Source organism: Cyclopterus lumpus, chromosome 22 (genome assembly GCF_009769545.1).
Source record: "Cyclopterus lumpus isolate fCycLum1 chromosome 22, fCycLum1.pri, whole genome shotgun sequence".
NCBI classification, from domain to species: domain Eukaryota; kingdom Metazoa; phylum Chordata; class Actinopteri; order Perciformes; family Cyclopteridae; genus Cyclopterus; species Cyclopterus lumpus.
Genome location: NC_046987.1, coordinates 20,059,136 through 20,076,851, shown reverse-complemented (window position 1 = coordinate 20,076,851; position 17,716 = coordinate 20,059,136). Strand labels below are relative to the sequence as shown.

Below are 17,716 nucleotides of genomic sequence, written 5' to 3'. Positions count from 1 at the left end.
TGGCCGACATTAAAGCTTTCAGCGTGCACCGTGCGCTTCAACCACAGACGTAGTTCCAGTAATCTGCGACGTGTATATATATATATATATATATATATATATATATAGTGTTCTAATATATTTCCAATATCAAATGTCTCGTTTTGACTTACACCTTATTGTCTTGTTGGTGCTTTCATATGGTATTTAAACTAAACTAACGTGTGTTTTAAGACATATAGGCAGTCATTTGAAATTAACATATCTGAGAGCCCCTGACAAGAGGAAAAGATAATACATTATTTTAATATATACAGCTCCATAAGCAAACTCCCATATATCAAAATATATATACATCTGCACTAAGAATAATGAAATTACATAAAATTGTCAACACAAATGTTGAATTACATACTTTCAATAGCACAAACTCAGTGAAATATCATAGCAAGTTTGTAGGTACGACTCGTTTATTCTTATTATCACAGTGTTGGTATCAGACAGACATTGGGGCTGCTCAGAAATATTTAAAATAAAGGAATATTCTGACGCCCCGATAACATTTAGGATAATAAAAGAAAGACGTTGAAAGATATCAAAGCACGTCAAGGAAAAGGAGTCAAAGTCAAACAGATTTTAATAAACACTAAAATATACACCTGATATTTTCACAGGAAAGATTTGACTATTTTAAATAGATGGTCCGTGGATCAGCTGGTTTGAACATCAGCTGCCCACCAACACATCGACTTCTTTAGAGAAAGGGTATTTATAGGATAGACCCACAAACCGGTTTGGATTTGTGTGCAGCAATTACAAAAATGGTCCATAACATTATATTTCTTCATGCATCATTTATACAATTGTGTGTCCCCGTCACTCAAAAAAAAAACATCCCAAGCATCTTCTATTCATTCGCTGTCATTGCTGTCACTGTCTGAATACGCCCCCAGCAGGCTGAGAGAAGATGACCCATTTTGTGTGGTAACGGGCTTGGAGGCTTTGTTGGAGTCCGCCCCCTTTGAATCTGTAAAACAAGACACAGACTTCCAAAATCACATCCAAAACTTTTGACGATGGAGCAAAAGAAAAATAGAAATCTGAAATGTACAAAACCATTTTAATGTGGGTGCTCATGGTGGAACAGTAATGGACAAATAGTTGGAAAGGAAAAAACAAAAATCAAATGAACTAATGTCTCAGATTTCTGAAGAGTCGGGCTATACAAAGAGATATTGATGCGTTACCTGTTTGTGAAGTGGGAGCAGCAGCTGCTGCCACTGGTCTGGGTTTGTTGACGCCCACTGCTGGTTTCTTTCGCACCACCAAGGACCCCAGTGCCCCTTTACCGCCCAGCGTGCCCACACTCCTCTCCCAGCTCTCCACCTTGGCCTTCTTCACTCCTCCAGCCGAGGTTGCCTGTGAAAACACAGCATGAAACAATCCACTATTTGGTGAGCAAATACTAACCCAAATTATCAATTTTACCCTTTAGTTCTTAATTACCAAACATGCTATTTTGTGATGTATAGCATAATTGAAACATGAAAGTACCTATACTGTGATAGAAATATTTTGCCATTATACATCTTGCAGGAACCAGAAGGAGCAACAAGAGAGCTCATGAAATCTTGAGTATTTAATTTTTTTTTTACTTGAAATTTGGAAACCGTGACAGATATTTTAACATGTCATTTCCTGAATAGGGACCTTGACACACAGTTGAATGCGAGTGGTCCCACGTACCGGTGTGTCGGTGGGCTTGGTGGTCGTGAGGACGTCTGTTGGATTGTCGGTGATGGGTTTCTTTGCCTGCGAGCCGCTGCTCTCCTCTTCCCTCTCGGAGTCGGAGTCAGAGTCTCGGAGTCTTTTCACAAGGACGCGTTCCAACATGTCTCTGTGACACACACATTTAGTTTTAATTTGAGTTTTTTTTAATGTCTACTGGTATTAAGAAGAATACACATATTCACTCAATCAAAAACATAAGCAGAGATCAAAGTTCCTATGTATGTGTATGATGCTTTAAATGTCCGACAGTGTTGAAGTGATATTTAAATGATTTTAGAAAATAAATGTAAACTTGAATAGTGCTCCATTCTTTAATTACCAATTATAAACTAATTGTTATACATCTATATACACCTCCCTCACTCACTTGGTCTCACGCTCGTCCTCTTCCTTCTCCCTCTCCTTCTCTTTCTTCTCCAGGTCTCTGTAGCGGTCGATCATTCCCTCAAAGTCCACCTGAGCCTGCCTCTGGTTCAGCTCCTTCAGCTCCTGCAGGTTCTCCAGCACCTCCATCTCCATCTTGGAATCCTTTGTGCGGTTCTCCAACACCTTTGGAGAGGATTGGGAGATCGTCAGCTCTCACTCATTCCTATTGGCGATTAAAAAATAAATAACAGTAAATGCCATTTAAACACTGACCTTCATGGGGTTGTTTAGTTCCTCTTCTTCCCGATCCTGCACGACTCTCTTCTCCTGCTCCTCGACCATTTTCTCTGCTTGAAAGTTTCTGGTTGCGCCGTGCTCCATCGCATAGTCAGTGTTCTCTGGGTCGGTCTGTGGTCACAACATGCAACAGGAGGTGTCGGAAACTAATTCATGCATAACGCTTTCACAACTCTTTATATCATTTCATTCAATATCACAGCTATAATCAGGGCATTAAATACTCTTATACCTTAAACGTAATCTCAGCGAGGCATCGAGTGCATTTGATGTAGAAACGAAAGATGGGAAGTCCCATGTACAGCTCGTTCATAACAGTCTCTTTGCGGGCATTGAACTTCTTCCCCTTGTAGATGTACTCGCCACATGTTTTACACCTGCAGACAACCACAGAGGCAATGCTGATGACCACACTGTCACATGACCCCTTTGCAGAGGCCAGAACACATGTTATGGAGGTAGAGCTGTTCCCTTTAAAAACAACCAAAATGAAAAAATATGTTTTGGCCTTAAAATGACACAAGCCAGCCAGGACTCATTCTCTGATTAGCAGACGATGACATTAACCATTTTACCAAGACAGCTCCACAGGTTCCAAACTTTCTCTGTCAACTTGAAAAATACAGATACGCCATTTGCTTTTATCAATTGTAGCTCATTGTAATTATATAGGAATGTCTGTACGTGTTGCAGGACAAAAAAAAACAGGTTTTAGGTCATTTAGGTTCTTTCAGTGGCCACATACATTTTTTTTAAAAAGGTATAAAAAATGTTTTCTAACACCTGCTTTCTGAGAGAAAGAAAGATCCCCATGTGGAAGGAGAGAGCATCTTCTTTACCCACGCGATTAAGAAAACCAGATTCTACTGAACCGGTTCTCCTCTCCCCTGAACTATTATTCAATTCAGTGAAGCTACCGATGAAAAACACAAACCTCATGTTGAACGGAGCCATCAATCTGACAACGTATTGACGATCTTTAGGGAGTTTAAGTTTGGGGATTTTGGATGGATCAAAATCCGGGGGGTAGTATTTCTGTAGAAGAAAAAAAACAAACATAGATGTGAGTCACTAAAAAATCAGAATCGTTTATTATATGTAGGTTGCACATACAGGGAATGTGACTAGGTGAAAAGGTGCATACCATTAAACATTAATAGTGAACAAAATAAATAATAATAATAATAATAAACAATAAACGGTGCAATAATCGAAACATAATATACATATAAATTATGATAAAAGCCAAAATATGTAATAAAACTAACAGTAACTATGAAGCAGTAGTGGAGATTGATTCATATAGAAAGTGATTGCAACAGCTTATGATTTTAGCAATAAAGCTTCCGCTAAATGAAGAGTTGAAACAAACCTGGCAACCCACTGCACTTAGCTTCAAAGCTAACGTTAGCTGTGCTATCCGTCACCACAGAGGAACATTGTTCGCATACTTACATTTAATACTTTTCTTTCGGACATTGTTGCTTTTTCTGGAAAAACCCAACGTTGGGATAATTAGATCGAGAGCTATTTCCACAACAGTGCGAGTTGCTCGTCGGCTACACCGTCCACTTCCGGTTTCCCGGTCCACTTCCGGTTTCCTCATAATATATAGCGTCACGAGCTGCGCTTCAAATGTGTTGCTGCCCCCGTGCGGCAGGGGTGAGCATCTACACCAGCAGCCGGAAAAAGAAAAGTTCCTAAAAGCATAAAAACACTTTTATATAATCAGATGAAAAGAGACAATTAGAGGTAAGTGTGAATTTCCTCAAAAGGGATCAAGTTGATTTACAAAGTTGTCCTTTCTGACAGATATTCTGCAGGAGGGTGGATCATAAAACCATATGGGCTAATATTGACCAAATTCAGCTAATATAAATATACTCTTGTGCTTATACTCTAAGAAGAGGAAAATAATACCATTGGAACAATATGTTTGTTAGTAGTTTATTTAGTTATTTATGCTACTCATGTGGTCCACAAGAACAAAAATGAATAAGACAATTTCAAGGTAGTATATTAAAAAAGGGATAATAACATGACATTTTGAACCCACATCACATTTAAAGATTTTTATTTTTTATTTTTCAATGGCTGCAGTTTAGAGTTGGAGAGTTTCAGAGTTCCCAAAGACACACATTTCAGAATAATCATATATCTATACATTAAGGCATATGCTAAAATACATTGTGTATTTTTTATTGTGCCAAACACCCCAAACCCATGAAACAGTTTCTTTTATTCAACTTGTTTTAGTTGTATAGGCTTTATATATTGATCGCTGCCCTCATTTAATCATCATCTTTATCAGGAGACAGATTGTGTCATTAGGAGACATTGTGATCAATATGGAAGAAGAGTCTCTGACAGGATGGGTGTGTAAACATGAGCTTGCCAGCCACACGCGCACATTGCTTAGAGGTGAGGTTATTCCTACAGAAGGAAATTGGATCCTGATTACAGATTGGTGTCAATGTGGGTCAACCTGAGGTCTGATTTCAGCTTAATTGAACAGAGGTGACAAGAGAACACAAGCAGAATAGATTAACAGCAACATAATTGAATGTTTACAAAAGTTTCCCTCCAGAAGGAAGTCAAGAATATTTCATTTTTAAGATAAAACTTTTACGTTTCCACTGCGTTCTTTTTCCATTTGGACAGATGAAAGTTTTATGATCTGTGTGGTGAGATTTCAGCCTAACTGACACATCAAAAATGACTCATGAATGAGTCAGTGTCTAACTGAAAAAAAGGCTTGATTTGCACCACAATAGGCCATATAGATTGAGATTAAAAACTTGCACTAAAATTGGAATCTGCACCTACAAGTTTGGTTCTGCACTCTGCAAATACACATTACATGATCAAATATGTTTTAACGAAATTGTAAATCCACCTTTCACCCTTTCTCTGATTTCCATCCTGCCTGGTCTCCTTCCTGTAAAGACCCACAAGGTGCTGAGCGGTGTCACCCATGTGTCGAGACCTCCCATGAATATTTCAGAGGGTGTCTGCTCAGCATGCCATAAAGAGGGGCTCCTCGTTCAGAAGACCTCCAACTCCTCCAGACGGAGCAACCGCAGACTGCACCTTCTCTTCTCCACTCCACAAAAAAAGGAGCACCATGGTCAGCGCTCGGGCTCTCCTCCTCGCGGCCACCTGTTGCTGCGCATACCTGTGGCTCGCGCACGCAGAAGACTCCTCAATGGAGACGCGCTCGTTGGATTTTCCCCTGAAAAGCCAGCAGGAGAAAGAGCTGGTGAGATACGATACCGGGGCTTTTGGCTGTTAAATGGCTTGGCACATGGAAATATGACGTCGAGTTTTTACACTTAAATGAGTTTTCCTCAACATGGACACGTTAGTATCATTTATTTGATGATATATTTTATTTTTTGTGCATTTTTTTCTCTCTCTGCAGATCGACGCGTTGCAGGAAGTTTTGGAGAAGCTGAGGAGCAAAGAGATGCCCTTAGAGAAAAAACTTGGCTGGCTGCCTTCGGTATGTATAATATATTATAAAACAGCATATAAGAGAATATGTTGAGTTATTAAAATATATAGTTTATAGTTACTCATAATAGCTAGAAATATGCTAAAATTTGATTTCTGGTGTCTCAGAGCATATTCGACGAGGATGTGTCCCGTTTATAAAATGTATTTTATATAATAGGCGTTTGCACTTGGACATCAAGGCATATGTTTCTGATTTTGCCTGCACATTATTTATGAAATAGTTGTTTTATCAGGAACAGCCTTCATCCCCATTTTCACGAATGAATGTGTGTTTGTTGTTGTTGTTGTGTATCGTTCCAGTGTGACGCCGGGGAGCCGTGCGCCGTGCGTAAAGGCGCGCGTATTGGCACGCTGTGCAGCTGTCCCCGGGGTACTTCCTGCAACTTTTATGTTCTCAAATGTTTGTGAAGGAAAACAATAACGGAGACGCAAGAAGAAACAGACTATAGAGTTCAGGAGGCATTATCTTTGTGAAGAAAATGAGTGACATACGTGATTAATAAAGGATTTAGACTAGAACATATATGTTTTGAAGGTTTTGAATATATCGAACTTGTGGCATCTTGTGAAATAATGATAGATAATGTATTTTTTTGTCGTAAATGATGTTCCCCCCTGTAATTGTGTGCGTTGTTGTTCCTTTTATGGGGGGTGATAGCAACGGTTTATAAGCACATTTGTAAGATAAGGAGGTCAATAAATGCACTAAATAATATCCAAGTGTCACGTGTATCTGTTGCACTGTTGTATATATAAAAAAGATGGGATGCAGTACATGCAGTATTATAACAAATTCATCACCTCATTTGTTGGAAAATTGCGTTACAGCACCAAAACGTGTGCAGGACGACAATAAATAAAATATATATTAAATCTTGAATCGTTGTGCCACGTGTCCTCAATAATGCAGCCTCGACACCGGCTGCATTCCGGCACAGCATGCAGCCGTCATAATATCTCTCTCATGCAATAAAAGAGCGCTGTCAGGCTTCTTTTTTTTTCTCCTTCTTTTTTCAATGACATCACATCCAAGTGCGAATTTCCAACATGGCGTCCAGCCGGGTGCCGGAGAGGGAGGTCCGGGAGGAGTCGAACCCTGACTTCAGCCTCCACAAATACTCCCTGCTCATCATCACGGGACGGACGGCTCACCTCAGACAGACGGGACCCATCAGCAGGGACATTGAACGAGGTACGTGTGCACGGCGACGCCTCTCGCTGGATGCCGTTTTTGCTTTTTTTATATATATATATATATAAAATAAAAAAAATATTCAGACGCCTGCAAGTACCCGTCGACCGAGGCAGCTATACACCGACCCCCCCGTTGCAGTGTTTATGTAATTGTATCCACCACCACCCCCCCGGCTGCTGATCCGACGATGCGTCATCTGGCGGTGCTCCACCATCAGCATCACCGCATCCCTGCGGGCGCATTGTCGCGACGAGCCGGCTGCAGCGGGCGGGTCGGGTCGTCTTCCGCCTCGTAGATGGTCGAGTAAGGAGAGGAGCCTTTTGGGGGGGATGTTGCATGGCGAACACACGGCCACTTGTAAACCTCAGTGTGCTGATGCACATGCAGTGACCGTGGAGACCGCAGCCAGGAACAGACCGACTGGGTTTTACTGTGTAAGCAAATAGCTGGAAAGACATATTTGCGTGCACATACAGTTTATGTTCTGCATGCATATAGATAAGGGATCAGAACCGGAAACACGAGGACAGATACAGAAATATAGATATGTATCATTTGGGCCTATACACATTTCATCGCATGCATCTACAACATGTTTTTTAATAAAACAGCCTTGTTGTTCAGCAGTGTGACATGAGGGCTTTTCAAGTGTTTCCAATGTGTTTAACGGGTTTATTTATTTAAAGAAGTGAAACATATATATATATATATATATATAATTCTTATCTGTTGTGTCATACCCTCACTGGCCACTTGATTAAATCTTATTTTATGAGTTTTCAGTTGTTGTTGATACTGTCAGATAATTCTATTTCCGGTTTGTTACGGTGCAGTTTTACTAAATATTCCCTTTACCACTTTGTTGTAATAAAAAAAGTTTCATATCCAACACATTGAAAAGAAAGAACACATTTGGATTATTACACCAATATGTCTTCACGTAGAAGCCAACACTTTATATTTAGACGTCACTCGTGATTTGCTGCAGTAAATAGAAGTATATATATATATATATATATATGCAACCAATTTAATGGTTTACAATGTTTCATTCATAAATGGATTATTTCAGTGTTATCAAAAATGGGGATCAACTTGCACTTCTACTTGCATAAAAATGCATAAATCGACATGCATGGTGTTTGACTGTATACTAGAAAATGTAATTACACACTTGAATTACACACTGTGAATATTTTTGTTCATATTTTGACCCGTATGTGATGTTGTTTGTGACCGAGTGAACCCAGCTGTTGCCCCCATGTGACTTGTGTATCTTTTATGTCTGCAGGTATTCAGTCATGGGACATCGACTTAAAATCCTGTAACCTGGATCTCTACCTCCAGGAGTTTCTCTCCCAACACACGGCGTCCTTCAAGGGTGCAGGTGAGCACCGGTCATGTTAGTTTAAAGCCCCATTCATCCCCATGGTAAACGAGGGTTGAAGGAAGGAAGGAAGGAAGGAAGGAAAGTGGAGGCGCAGTCGAGTGATTGTTAAGCTTGGGTGGGGACTGTTGGACAAAAAACAATGGAGAGCTGTAACCAAGCTGTGCCACTTCTCTCTCTCTGTGTGCAGCCTTTTAGTATGCAGAGCCAAGGACCAGCAGGCACATTTATTTATTTATTATCTTTTTTTAAAAGGCAGAAAAACATCAGATTCAGTCAGTCGTGTTACAGCTGAGCCGCGAGGTGACGAACACAGACAGGAACAAGACACTTCTCTATGTAAGGAGGACACAGAGCAGCCCGTGTTGGTAAATATTACTGCAGTTATACTTTTTTTAATGACGTTTGAGCTTACAAGTTATTTGGGGTTTTGAAAAAAACAAATTGATGAGGCATTTTGAGAGAGAGAGAGAGAGGTGGCTTGAAGAAATAATGGAACATTTGCAGAAGCATTATTCACTTTCCTGCTCAGAGTTGAATGAGAATATGAACAATTTTAAAGGTAAATATGTAGCTGGAGCAAGCAGCTTTGTTAGCTTAGCTTAGCATAAAGACTGAAAACAGGGGGGGGGGGGGGGGGGGGGGACAGCTAGCTTGGCTCCGCCTAACAAAGTCTGGTGACCAATACCTTTTACATTTCACAGATTGACGTCATGTATACCAACAAAATTAAGTGTCAAAACAACAAACTGTGGGTTTATGTGCTGGTCCATTTATTAATTATGGGTCAGGGAGTTTTCTGCATTTCCGCAAAACCACAACTTGTTTAATATATATTTGTATTTTGTATCAAACAAATGAAATATGCCGTGTTAATTAATGAGCTTTAGGCAGATTGTTGTCGCCTTTGCACAGAGCCGGTTTCTTTATGCTAAGCTAAGCTAACGGGCGACTGCGCTGTAGCATCACATTTAGCACTCGGACGTGTTCTGGACCCGAGTCTCTGCAAGAAGCCGAATTAATCAGTTTTCTCAAATCCTCAAATCCTCTTGACATTTTAACTCCTGCATGCCACTGTCTCACAAACTGGTGACGGATGGCGATCGTTTTGGATTCTCACTCAAAGAAACGTTGGCACTTATTTGGGTCATTGGGCTCTGTATCCATCTACAGGTTGATCCGGTTACCCTCACACTGGGTATTCACCGCTCATTGAGTTGGCACCTCATCCTCAGACGGTCTCTCACACTCAGCGGTTCTTCTTCCTTCCTTTTTGTTGTTGTTGTTATCGTTGTCGGTTCCCTTTCTCGTTTCCTATCTGCTTCTGGCCTGTCGCCGGATCAGACTTCATGCTCTCGTTACCTTCCCCCTCGCTCGGCCCGTCTGTCCCTTCATTTCTATATTCTCTGTTTTTGATCTTCTCAGGGCAGAAGTGTCTGCGCCACATCACCAGAGTGTTGGACACTCAGGTGCTGATCGGTCCGTCTCAGGAACAGGCTCAGTCAGAGGTGAGGGGTCATGGCTCTTTCAAAAAATAATGAGATCTGAAACAAGGTGGGGAATTAGATAAATATAAAGATATTGTGTCACTTATATTTTCATTTAGTTTTTATTCAGGAATCTGACAGTCTGTCATGATTTACATATGATTGCATATAGTACACATGTATTATCATTGTAATGAGGGCTGCAGCATTTTTGTTTTTTCATAACCCTGCGATTATTCACCTAAATTATAACTTATTTGTTTTGTCTAAGAACTTATAGCTGACGAGTGAAAAATGCCCGTCACAATGTCTTCAAATGGCTTGTTTTGTCCAAACGCCACAACATATTTAATTAGCAATATTATTAAAAAAATACATGAAAAATGGTCCAATTAAAAAAACTAAATTGTATTTTTGCTTGAAGATGGACTCAAATGTGATAAATAAATGATTAAAACACTTAATTTAGCTCAAAGGGCCTATTATGGATTATTCTTTGATTGTTTTCTCTTTGTTTTTCAGTTGATTTATGGAGAAAAAAAAGTGACAAATAAAAAAATGAATCTCACCATCTCTGTCATGGCCTCGCCAGGTGTTTGCTCTGCTGTCCAGGGACTCGGCCCACAAACTGTTAATCTTGGCCGGCCAGAGCGTGGAGGGAAGTGGAGACCTGCTGTTTCACAGAGGGCTGTTCTCACCGCAGCTACTGAAACTAATGCTGACAGAGCAGGTACGGCCCATCGTCTCTCTTTTTATCTCTGCAACTGTAATTTCTACCAATCTACTAATTGAAGAATTGAGTAATTGTTTCATTTTTAGTTTATTTGACTGCTAAACTCATGCATCATCAACAGCTTCTGAGGTAAATATAAACAAACATCGAGATGAGGAAGAGCAGCTGACCCACATTGGCTTTTTTTTGAGGCAATGTTGATATTTGAGAATCAACAAAGTATTCGTGGATATTCTATTTGTAAATGTTACACGATAACTAACGTTGGCCCAGCTCATCATTTGTATTCTAAGGGTATAAAGAAAATGCTCTGCTTTTAGTTCAAAGATCAAGAGAGCTCCGCCTGCTCCTCCAAACTCAGTTTGACCCTCAGCTGTCCCAACATCGGCCAGTGGAGGAAGACTCTCTTGGGGAACCGGCCTCCGCAGTGTCCCTTCACGCTGCACATCAACCCCCCGGAGGTGCTGCCCGCCATGGAGGCTCTGGGGGAATTCACCTCCCTCATCTCCGGTACCCTCTCCCCTCCGTCCCCCTTCGACCTCCTGCCTCCTCCCGTCACCGTGGGTTTTCTCAAGCTGTCCCGCCCCTGCTGCTACGTGTTCCCCGCGGGCCGCGGCGACTGCGCCTTTTTCGCCGTCAACGGCTTCACGGTGCTGGTGGACGGCGGCTCGGACTCTCAGGCCTGTTTTTGGAAGCTGGTGCGACACCTCGACCGAGTCGACGCGGTCCTGTTGACGCACATCGGGACGGAAAACCTCCCCGGGGTCAACGTCTTCCTGGAGAGGAAGGTGGCCGAGTTGGAGCTGAGTGCCGATATCAAAGGTATGGAGCGTCCGGTACATTCAATCACGAGCATTCGATTTAGCACGTCACCCTTAGGTGGGAAGGTTGTATCCTTCGACCCCTTGGTTTGGATGTGGAACAGAGGAGGAATCCCTCTTCCAAGAAACAGGGTGGTGATGTCATCTGATCTTACAATGTTTGGAAATTGGGATGCCCGTGTCGTCAGCTTTACCCGTTCCATGTTCAAATTCCCTAATGTTCTTTTATCTGAACAGATGACTCGTCTAAGAGGCTAATCTCCCCGGAGCTCGGAGTGGTGTTCTTCAACGCCCCCTGCAGGCTGCAGGTGGACGAGCAGCCTTGTGAGTGACGCGTTTATAACTTACTGAAGTCATATTTTCTGATGCTGAGTGATTGCCGACGAGTTAAGTCATTGTTCTTCTCATGCCAGGTGTGGACAATGTACTGACGAGCACGCAGCAGGCGGCCCTCACCCTACAGCTGTTAGAGAAGTTAGACATCAGGCCGCAGCCGTTGTTTCGCCCGCAAGGGGTTCCCATTGAACCGCTGACCCTGTTCCAGAAGATGGGCGTCGGCCAGTTGGATTTGTACATCCTCAGCCCCGGGAAAAACAGCCAGGAGTACCAGACACTCATGCACAACTGGCCTGATGCGGAGTCATCGGCATCCGAATCCCAAACCACCCTGGCTTCAGTGTCCGCCCTGCTGGTGTGGCACCCGGCGTGTCCCCAGGAGAAGGTGGTCAGGGTGCTGTTTCCCGGTGTCACCCCACAGGCGAAGCTGCTGCTGGGGCTTGAGAAGCTGAAGGGGCTGGCCTTCCTCCAGAAGCCCACGGTGACCACCGGGGACGTGGAGAGACTTGGGGAGGACGGAAAGACCAAGGGGACGGAGAACCAGGAGAGCGTCAGGCCGCACGGAAAGGAGGCGACACCCAAACATGGAAAAGAGCCGGGAGTTAAGGAAGAAGGAAAGGAGGTACCGGGGAGGGAAAAGGGAAAAGTATTAAACGGAGTCAATTCAAGAGATGCTGATAAAACCAGAAACAAAGACGCAGGCGTGAAGCAAAAGGCAGCGTTGACTGAGAAGAACGCCTCGAAGAAAGGTGGAAGGAAGGATGGGAAAAAGGAGGAGAAGCCTGGGAACATCCAGGAGAACGGCGGTAAGAGGAACGACCAGGGGGAGAAGGATGTTCTTTCTTTCAAACCGAAGAATGACAACAAAATCAAGCTCAAAAAGGAAGCGAGAAACGACTTTAAAACGGGGGTGAATAAAACGAGAAAACCGTCAGGAAAGGATGCAAACAATGGCAAGAAGGCAAATGTAAACACTGCAACCAAACCCCAGACTGAGAGTGTTTTGGAAATCCCACACCCGGAGCAGCAGACTCCAAAAACGGAGAAAGAGTCTGAAGAGAACTCCCGTGGCTCCAAGTTGTCTACCCCCGAGGATATGACGGAGGATTTTCTCAGGCTCCGGGAGGAAACTGAAAGAGCTGATAAGGCAAAGCAAAAAAGCAGCGAGCCAGGAAATGAAAAGAGCCTCGGAGGTCTGAGCGTGGTAGCCGAAGAAGCTGCGGGGATAATGGGAGGAATGAGTGGTGATAATGGTGCGCAAGACAAGACTCGGACCGGAGAGAAAGCTGACGCGGGCCCGCGGAAAGCTGCCAAACCAGAAAAGGTTTTAGGTTTTCCGTCTCCCCTGAACCTGGCACCGAAGAACGAGTGCGAGTCCCAGCTGGACTTGACCCCGACTGAGTACACTCTCCTGGACGGAGCGTTGAGAAACAGCCCCCCCATCGCGATCCTCTCCGGAGAACCGGGCCCCCGTCAGCCCCGAAGAGCAGACCGTAGAGCCCGCCTCCCCAGATTCACGGCCCAACAGTGCAGGCCACACCCCTTACTGCCTGTCCCCGGGCGACGTTTGGTGCAACCGGGCCACTCTCAACCGGTTGCAGGCCCAGATGGGTAACGTAGAGACAGCGGATGTCAACCAGCCCGATGGATCGGCCAAGCAAAGCGAGAAAAGCAATCCAGAGAGTCACACAAACCCCCGAGAGAGGCAACTCAGTTTCCTTTCTTTGGGTTCCTTTAAAGAGGGACCTTCAGACCCCTCTCCCTCTTTCACCACCACTACCACCACCACCACAACACACTCCATGCCAGCAGAGGTGAGCTCACCTCAATCCACAGAAGTAGACGAATCGCTGTCCATGTCCTTGGAGCAGGGACCGACCACGGGGAGTCAGAGAGAGGGCGACGACAGCGTTAATAACTCCCACTCCAACGGAGGCCATTTTGCCGGGATGTCTTTACCGATAAAGAAGCCTCCCAGATCGGCTGCAGAGATCGGGCGGCCCCCGGCTCCCAACTCACTTAATTTGGAGGCGTCAACTCACGATGTGGATCTATGTCTGGTTTCCCCCTGCGAGTTCAAGCATCTCAAACAGCCCGACTCCAGCTCGGGCGCCGGTGAGCCCCCAAGAGGAGCCTTCGCTCCACATCACCACGGCAACAACAACTACAACCCCAAGGATGCGTCACCCAGCGAGTCGTGCGCCCCCGTCTGCACGGAGGACTGCCCGTCCACCACCGCGGATGGGTGTCTGGACTCGGACGAGGACGAGGAGTCGAGCAGCGAGCCGTCGAATTCTCCCCGCAATCTGCGCTCCGGTCAGGCTCTGCCCCCGGACCCCCTTCCAGCCCCTTTCAGGGACGGCCCGCCGCCGCCCCCCCACCCGGACACATCCATGCCCGTTCCTCAGGCCAAGTCCGATGCCCACGGGAAGAAAGCAAAAGCCACTGGAATGCGGGGGAAGAAAACTCCAGCCGTGAGTTTGTCTTTTTTTAACATCGAGGGAACAGTCTGTGTGATAGGGTGCATGAGTTTGAATTAATGAGTTAAAGTATGACATTTTGCCCTCAAAAGAGATGAGAAACAAGAGCGATGGCTCACTCGTTAGCTAATGATGGAAGTAGCTAACGTGTGAGCCATCTCTTGCAGGCGCCATTATCCAATTTAGGTATTTAGTCTTGGTCACAGTTTTTCTTTTTTATATTAAGTCACATATTTTGCAAACTTATTGTGATTGTTGAGGATACAACGACTGTTTAATCTTGTGTCTTGTTGCTCTTTTTCTGTCTCCAGGTGGTCGAGGCCTCCCAGAGATCCGGCTCGGGGAAAAGCCGGACGGGGGTCCAAAGTGGAGTCCCAAAGGCGAATGTCTCGTCTACTCGTACGCCTTCCTCCAGCACCCGCCCAGCACCGGCAAAATCCTCCCCCAACCCAGGTATGAGGTGTAAAATGTGAACCATAATAACCCCTTGTGTACTTTGCAGACGTACGTGTGTCCAATGGTTTGTATTGACAGGCGCCAAGTCTACCGGTTGTGGGGAGGTCAGTGTGTATGTGGACCTGGCCTACATCCCCTCTGGACCCTCCTGTCCGACCGTCGGCGTAGACTTCTTCAGGTGCGTCCGCTCCTCCTGTTACATCATCAGCGGTGACAGTCAAGAGAAGGAGGAGCTTATGAGGCGCACGCTGGACGCTCTCCTGGAGGCCAAGACGTCCTGGCCCGACTCCATGCAGGTAGAAACTATTTTATTATTAGATCAAATAACAATTAGCCCACTTTGTTAGAATTCAAGTTACAGTACAAGTAATGTAGTAAGCTAGAGAGCTAAGAGGGGGCGGGTCTTCAGCTCTCTATGTTACTCTAAATATTTAGTTTAGAACAGCGATTAGATTGTTGACTGAAAGTATATTTGAGATTTAAATTCAGTTGCAAATTGCACATTTTGCACGATTTTCTGCAGATAAAATGAAATAATCTTTTTAATGTGTGCAAATGAATGACTTGAAGACTGACAAACGACTCACAGTGTAAAAACACGCTGCAGATAAATGTCCTCCCTTTGATCCGTCCGTCCAGGTGACGTTGATCCCTACCTTCGAGTCGGTGCCGATGCAGGCGTGGTACCAGCAGACCCTGGACCGGCAGAAGGAGCTGGGCATCACCGTCCTGGGATCCAACAGCACCGTCGCCATGCAGGACGAGACCTTCCCCGCATGCAAGATAGAGTTTTAAAGACTTGTGGATGCAGAGACGGACGGTGAATGTGAGCTGAGGGATAGAAGAGTGTGTGGAGAGAGAGAGGAAGAAGAAGAGAGAGAACAGATATTGTGGGGAATTAAAGTGAATATATGGCCTCTTTCTTCACGAGCACAACTACCATGGGACTCTCACCCATTTCCCCCTCCCGGTTAATCACTTCTTTGTGGGCTGCTTTTGCACCACAAAGCCCCTCCTGTGGGGGAGCATTGCATGATTAGTTTTTTCAGACCCATGACCAGGAGAGGAGCTCACGCTGGTTGCAAGAGAAGCATGTCGGGCTGCAAACGCGAGGATCCAAAATGGAAGCTGTGATTTTTAGATGAGTGGATATATAGAAAGCACACATTGGGGGTCGAAGGGCTTCTTTTATTCACGCGTTGAGCACCGAGGCGCGACACAGTAGCGCGTGCTCGTGTTTTAAGGGCCACGTTTATCCACTTTTACAGATGGCAGGAGCGTGAACGCCGTTGTTTATGAAAAGCATCGGTCTTCTTTGTATTTATATTTGTATGATTTGCACAGACGACGTACGTATATCTTAAAAAAGAAAAGAAAAAAAAGAGTCTTCACGTTGTACCTGTAGTGAAGAGTTCCCCAGTGTGTGCGGTCAGGCGAGCTGTGCGTCGTACCCGCTTTTAGAGACGTGTCCGACGTGGAGTCATAATATGAGATTATTGAAAAACAAAAATCCGTTGACGGGAGATTAGAGTACCGGATTAATTTTAATAGCATTACGCCGATCATCTCATTAAGAACGCGGTCATTTCAATCCACCGCGGGAGTTTAAAATCAAGAATCTTGACGGGCGAATGCTTTTTGTGAAAATTAGACATCAGAAGTGATATAACATGTATTTAGATCGTTGGTATGATGGTTATGATAATATAGGTAATTGTAGACAAATATTTCGCACGGCATAAAATCGTATGCGAGTTTAATAACAGCTTTCTATGCTGCGCTCTGTGAATACTAATAAATTAGATTGTATTCACGTTTGGAATAAAGTAAACAAAGACACAGAAATGACCGAATGGCTGAAATCATATCGACTTTTTCCTAGAAAGTTTTATGGAATTAAACACATGATTTGTCGTTGTTGCTTACTCCAGCATCCAACATGTAAAAAGGTACATTTTCCAAATAATAAAATGACTAATGAATATGTATTTACTGTGGTTTGAATGGAGAAGTTCTTTCAACTGCTTTTCCCTGCAATTACCAAATTATTAGGATTTTTTTTCTGCAACGTACACAGGAGTGCATTAGAAATCTGTAAAATAATAGCACACGTATGTATAAATGTGTTGGATTACACATACGCGATCTCTCCAGACCTGTCTGTCCACAGGTCTATTTTCATTTTTGATGTCCATCAATCACAACTGATTGTCTCCTCAATACCAACGCATGACAGCACCAAAAACATTTTTTTTTAAAACACATTTTATTTTGTTTTTGTATCTCTATCTAAAAGACATTTTTATAGTTATGTAAATTCACAGTTGAGCTTTCATCATAGGCCTGTGCTATGCTTGAGATTTGATTTAATTTGTGAAATCTTATTTATTTTCTGTTTTTATCACACTCTGACAGATTAAATGATGTATTGGCAACGGGGGGCTTAAAGGTAGCAAAGTGAATATGTGTATGTGTCCCGCATGTATAAAAATACTGTATGTACTGTATGTTGTTTCATTCATGATATTCATGAAGGGAGGGGGGGGGGGGTGAACGTTGAGAACCTTTCACTTTGCAGTGGTCTGTAAGTAACACAGGAACAGTGTCAACATGTGTGAGCTGTGGGGCTGATGTAGGAATAAAGAATAATGAGCATGACCATTCAGACGCGTCTGTTGAGGGTCCTTGAACGCTGCGCAATGATGAAGAAAACATTTCATTTGCTGCTCAGGCTAATTTACAGTTTCACTCCGACAAAAGATACTCCATGTTTCCACATGTTTCCATATGTCTCCATATGTCTCCATATGTCTCCACATGTTTCCACATGTCTCCATGTGTCTCCATATGTCTCCACATGTTTCCACATGTC

The 17,716-nt window shown here is 43.8% G+C and overlaps 3 protein-coding genes across 3 annotated transcripts; 2 read left to right on the top strand and 1 right to left on the bottom strand.

The window, feature by feature from the left end:
• Positions 1 to 431: 431 nt before the first annotated feature.
• Positions 432 to 4,023, bottom strand: yju2 (YJU2 splicing factor homolog). The gene is made up of 8 exons (XM_034525543.1): positions 3,889 to 4,023; positions 3,368 to 3,468; positions 2,666 to 2,810; positions 2,410 to 2,544; positions 2,138 to 2,319; positions 1,726 to 1,876; positions 1,227 to 1,398; positions 432 to 1,006 (listed from the first exon to the last, which is right to left on the bottom strand). The coding sequence occupies exons 1-8, from the start codon at positions 3,910 to 3,912 to the stop codon at positions 891 to 893; spliced, it is 1,026 nt and encodes a 341-aa protein (XP_034381434.1). The 5' UTR covers positions 3,913 to 4,023; the 3' UTR covers positions 432 to 890.
• A 1,534-nt stretch (positions 4,024 to 5,557) lies between these two features.
• On the top strand, positions 5,558 to 6,357 carry LOC117725132 (cocaine- and amphetamine-regulated transcript protein-like). The gene is made up of 3 exons (XM_034525122.1): positions 5,558 to 5,692; positions 5,855 to 5,935; positions 6,250 to 6,357. The coding sequence occupies exons 1-3, from the start codon at positions 5,558 to 5,560 to the stop codon at positions 6,355 to 6,357; spliced, it is 324 nt and encodes a 107-aa protein (XP_034381013.1).
• A 639-nt stretch (positions 6,358 to 6,996) lies between these two features.
• LOC117751624 (microtubule-associated protein 1S-like) lies at positions 6,997 to 15,639 on the top strand. Its single transcript, XM_034563555.1, has 13 exons — positions 6,997 to 7,141; positions 8,436 to 8,531; positions 9,957 to 10,039; positions 10,611 to 10,760; positions 11,087 to 11,615; positions 11,810 to 11,896; positions 11,986 to 13,309; positions 13,386 to 13,795; positions 13,844 to 13,890; positions 13,939 to 14,386; positions 14,700 to 14,841; positions 14,891 to 15,140; positions 15,484 to 15,639. The coding sequence occupies exons 1-13, from the start codon at positions 6,997 to 6,999 to the stop codon at positions 15,637 to 15,639; spliced, it is 3,867 nt and encodes a 1,288-aa protein (XP_034419446.1).
• Positions 15,640 to 17,716: the final 2,077 nt, after the last annotated feature.

Bases quoted from the DNA above. Each gene is read 5' to 3' on its own strand.
- LOC117725132 (XM_034525122.1), top strand. From the start codon at position 5,558: ATGGTCAGCGCTCGGGCTCTCCTCCTCGCGGCCACCTGTTGCTGCGCA. The intron at 5,693-5,854 runs GTGAGATACGAT...CTCTCTCTGCAG, and splicing joins GCCAGCAGGAGAAAGAGCTG to ATCGACGCGTTGCAGGAAGT. The intron at 5,936-6,249 runs GTATGTATAATA...GTATCGTTCCAG, and splicing joins AACTTGGCTGGCTGCCTTCG to TGTGACGCCGGGGAGCCGTG.
- LOC117751624 (XM_034563555.1), top strand. From the start codon at position 6,997: ATGGCGTCCAGCCGGGTGCCGGAGAGGGAGGTCCGGGAGGAGTCGAAC. The intron at 8,532-9,956 runs GTGAGCACCGGT...TGATCTTCTCAG, and splicing joins GGCGTCCTTCAAGGGTGCAG to GGCAGAAGTGTCTGCGCCAC. The intron at 13,796-13,843 runs GTCAGAGAGAGG...ACTCCAACGGAG, and splicing joins GCAGGGACCGACCACGGGGA to GCCATTTTGCCGGGATGTCT.
- yju2 (XM_034525543.1), bottom strand. From the start codon at position 3,912: ATGTCCGAAAGAAAAGTATTAAAT. The intron at 3,469-3,888 runs GTAAGTATGCGA...TTTCTTCTACAG, and splicing joins CCGAAAGAAAAGTATTAAAT to AAATACTACCCCCCGGATTT. The intron at 2,320-2,409 runs GTCAGTGTTTAA...TCCTCTCCAAAG, and splicing joins AACTAAACAACCCCATGAAG to GTGTTGGAGAACCGCACAAA.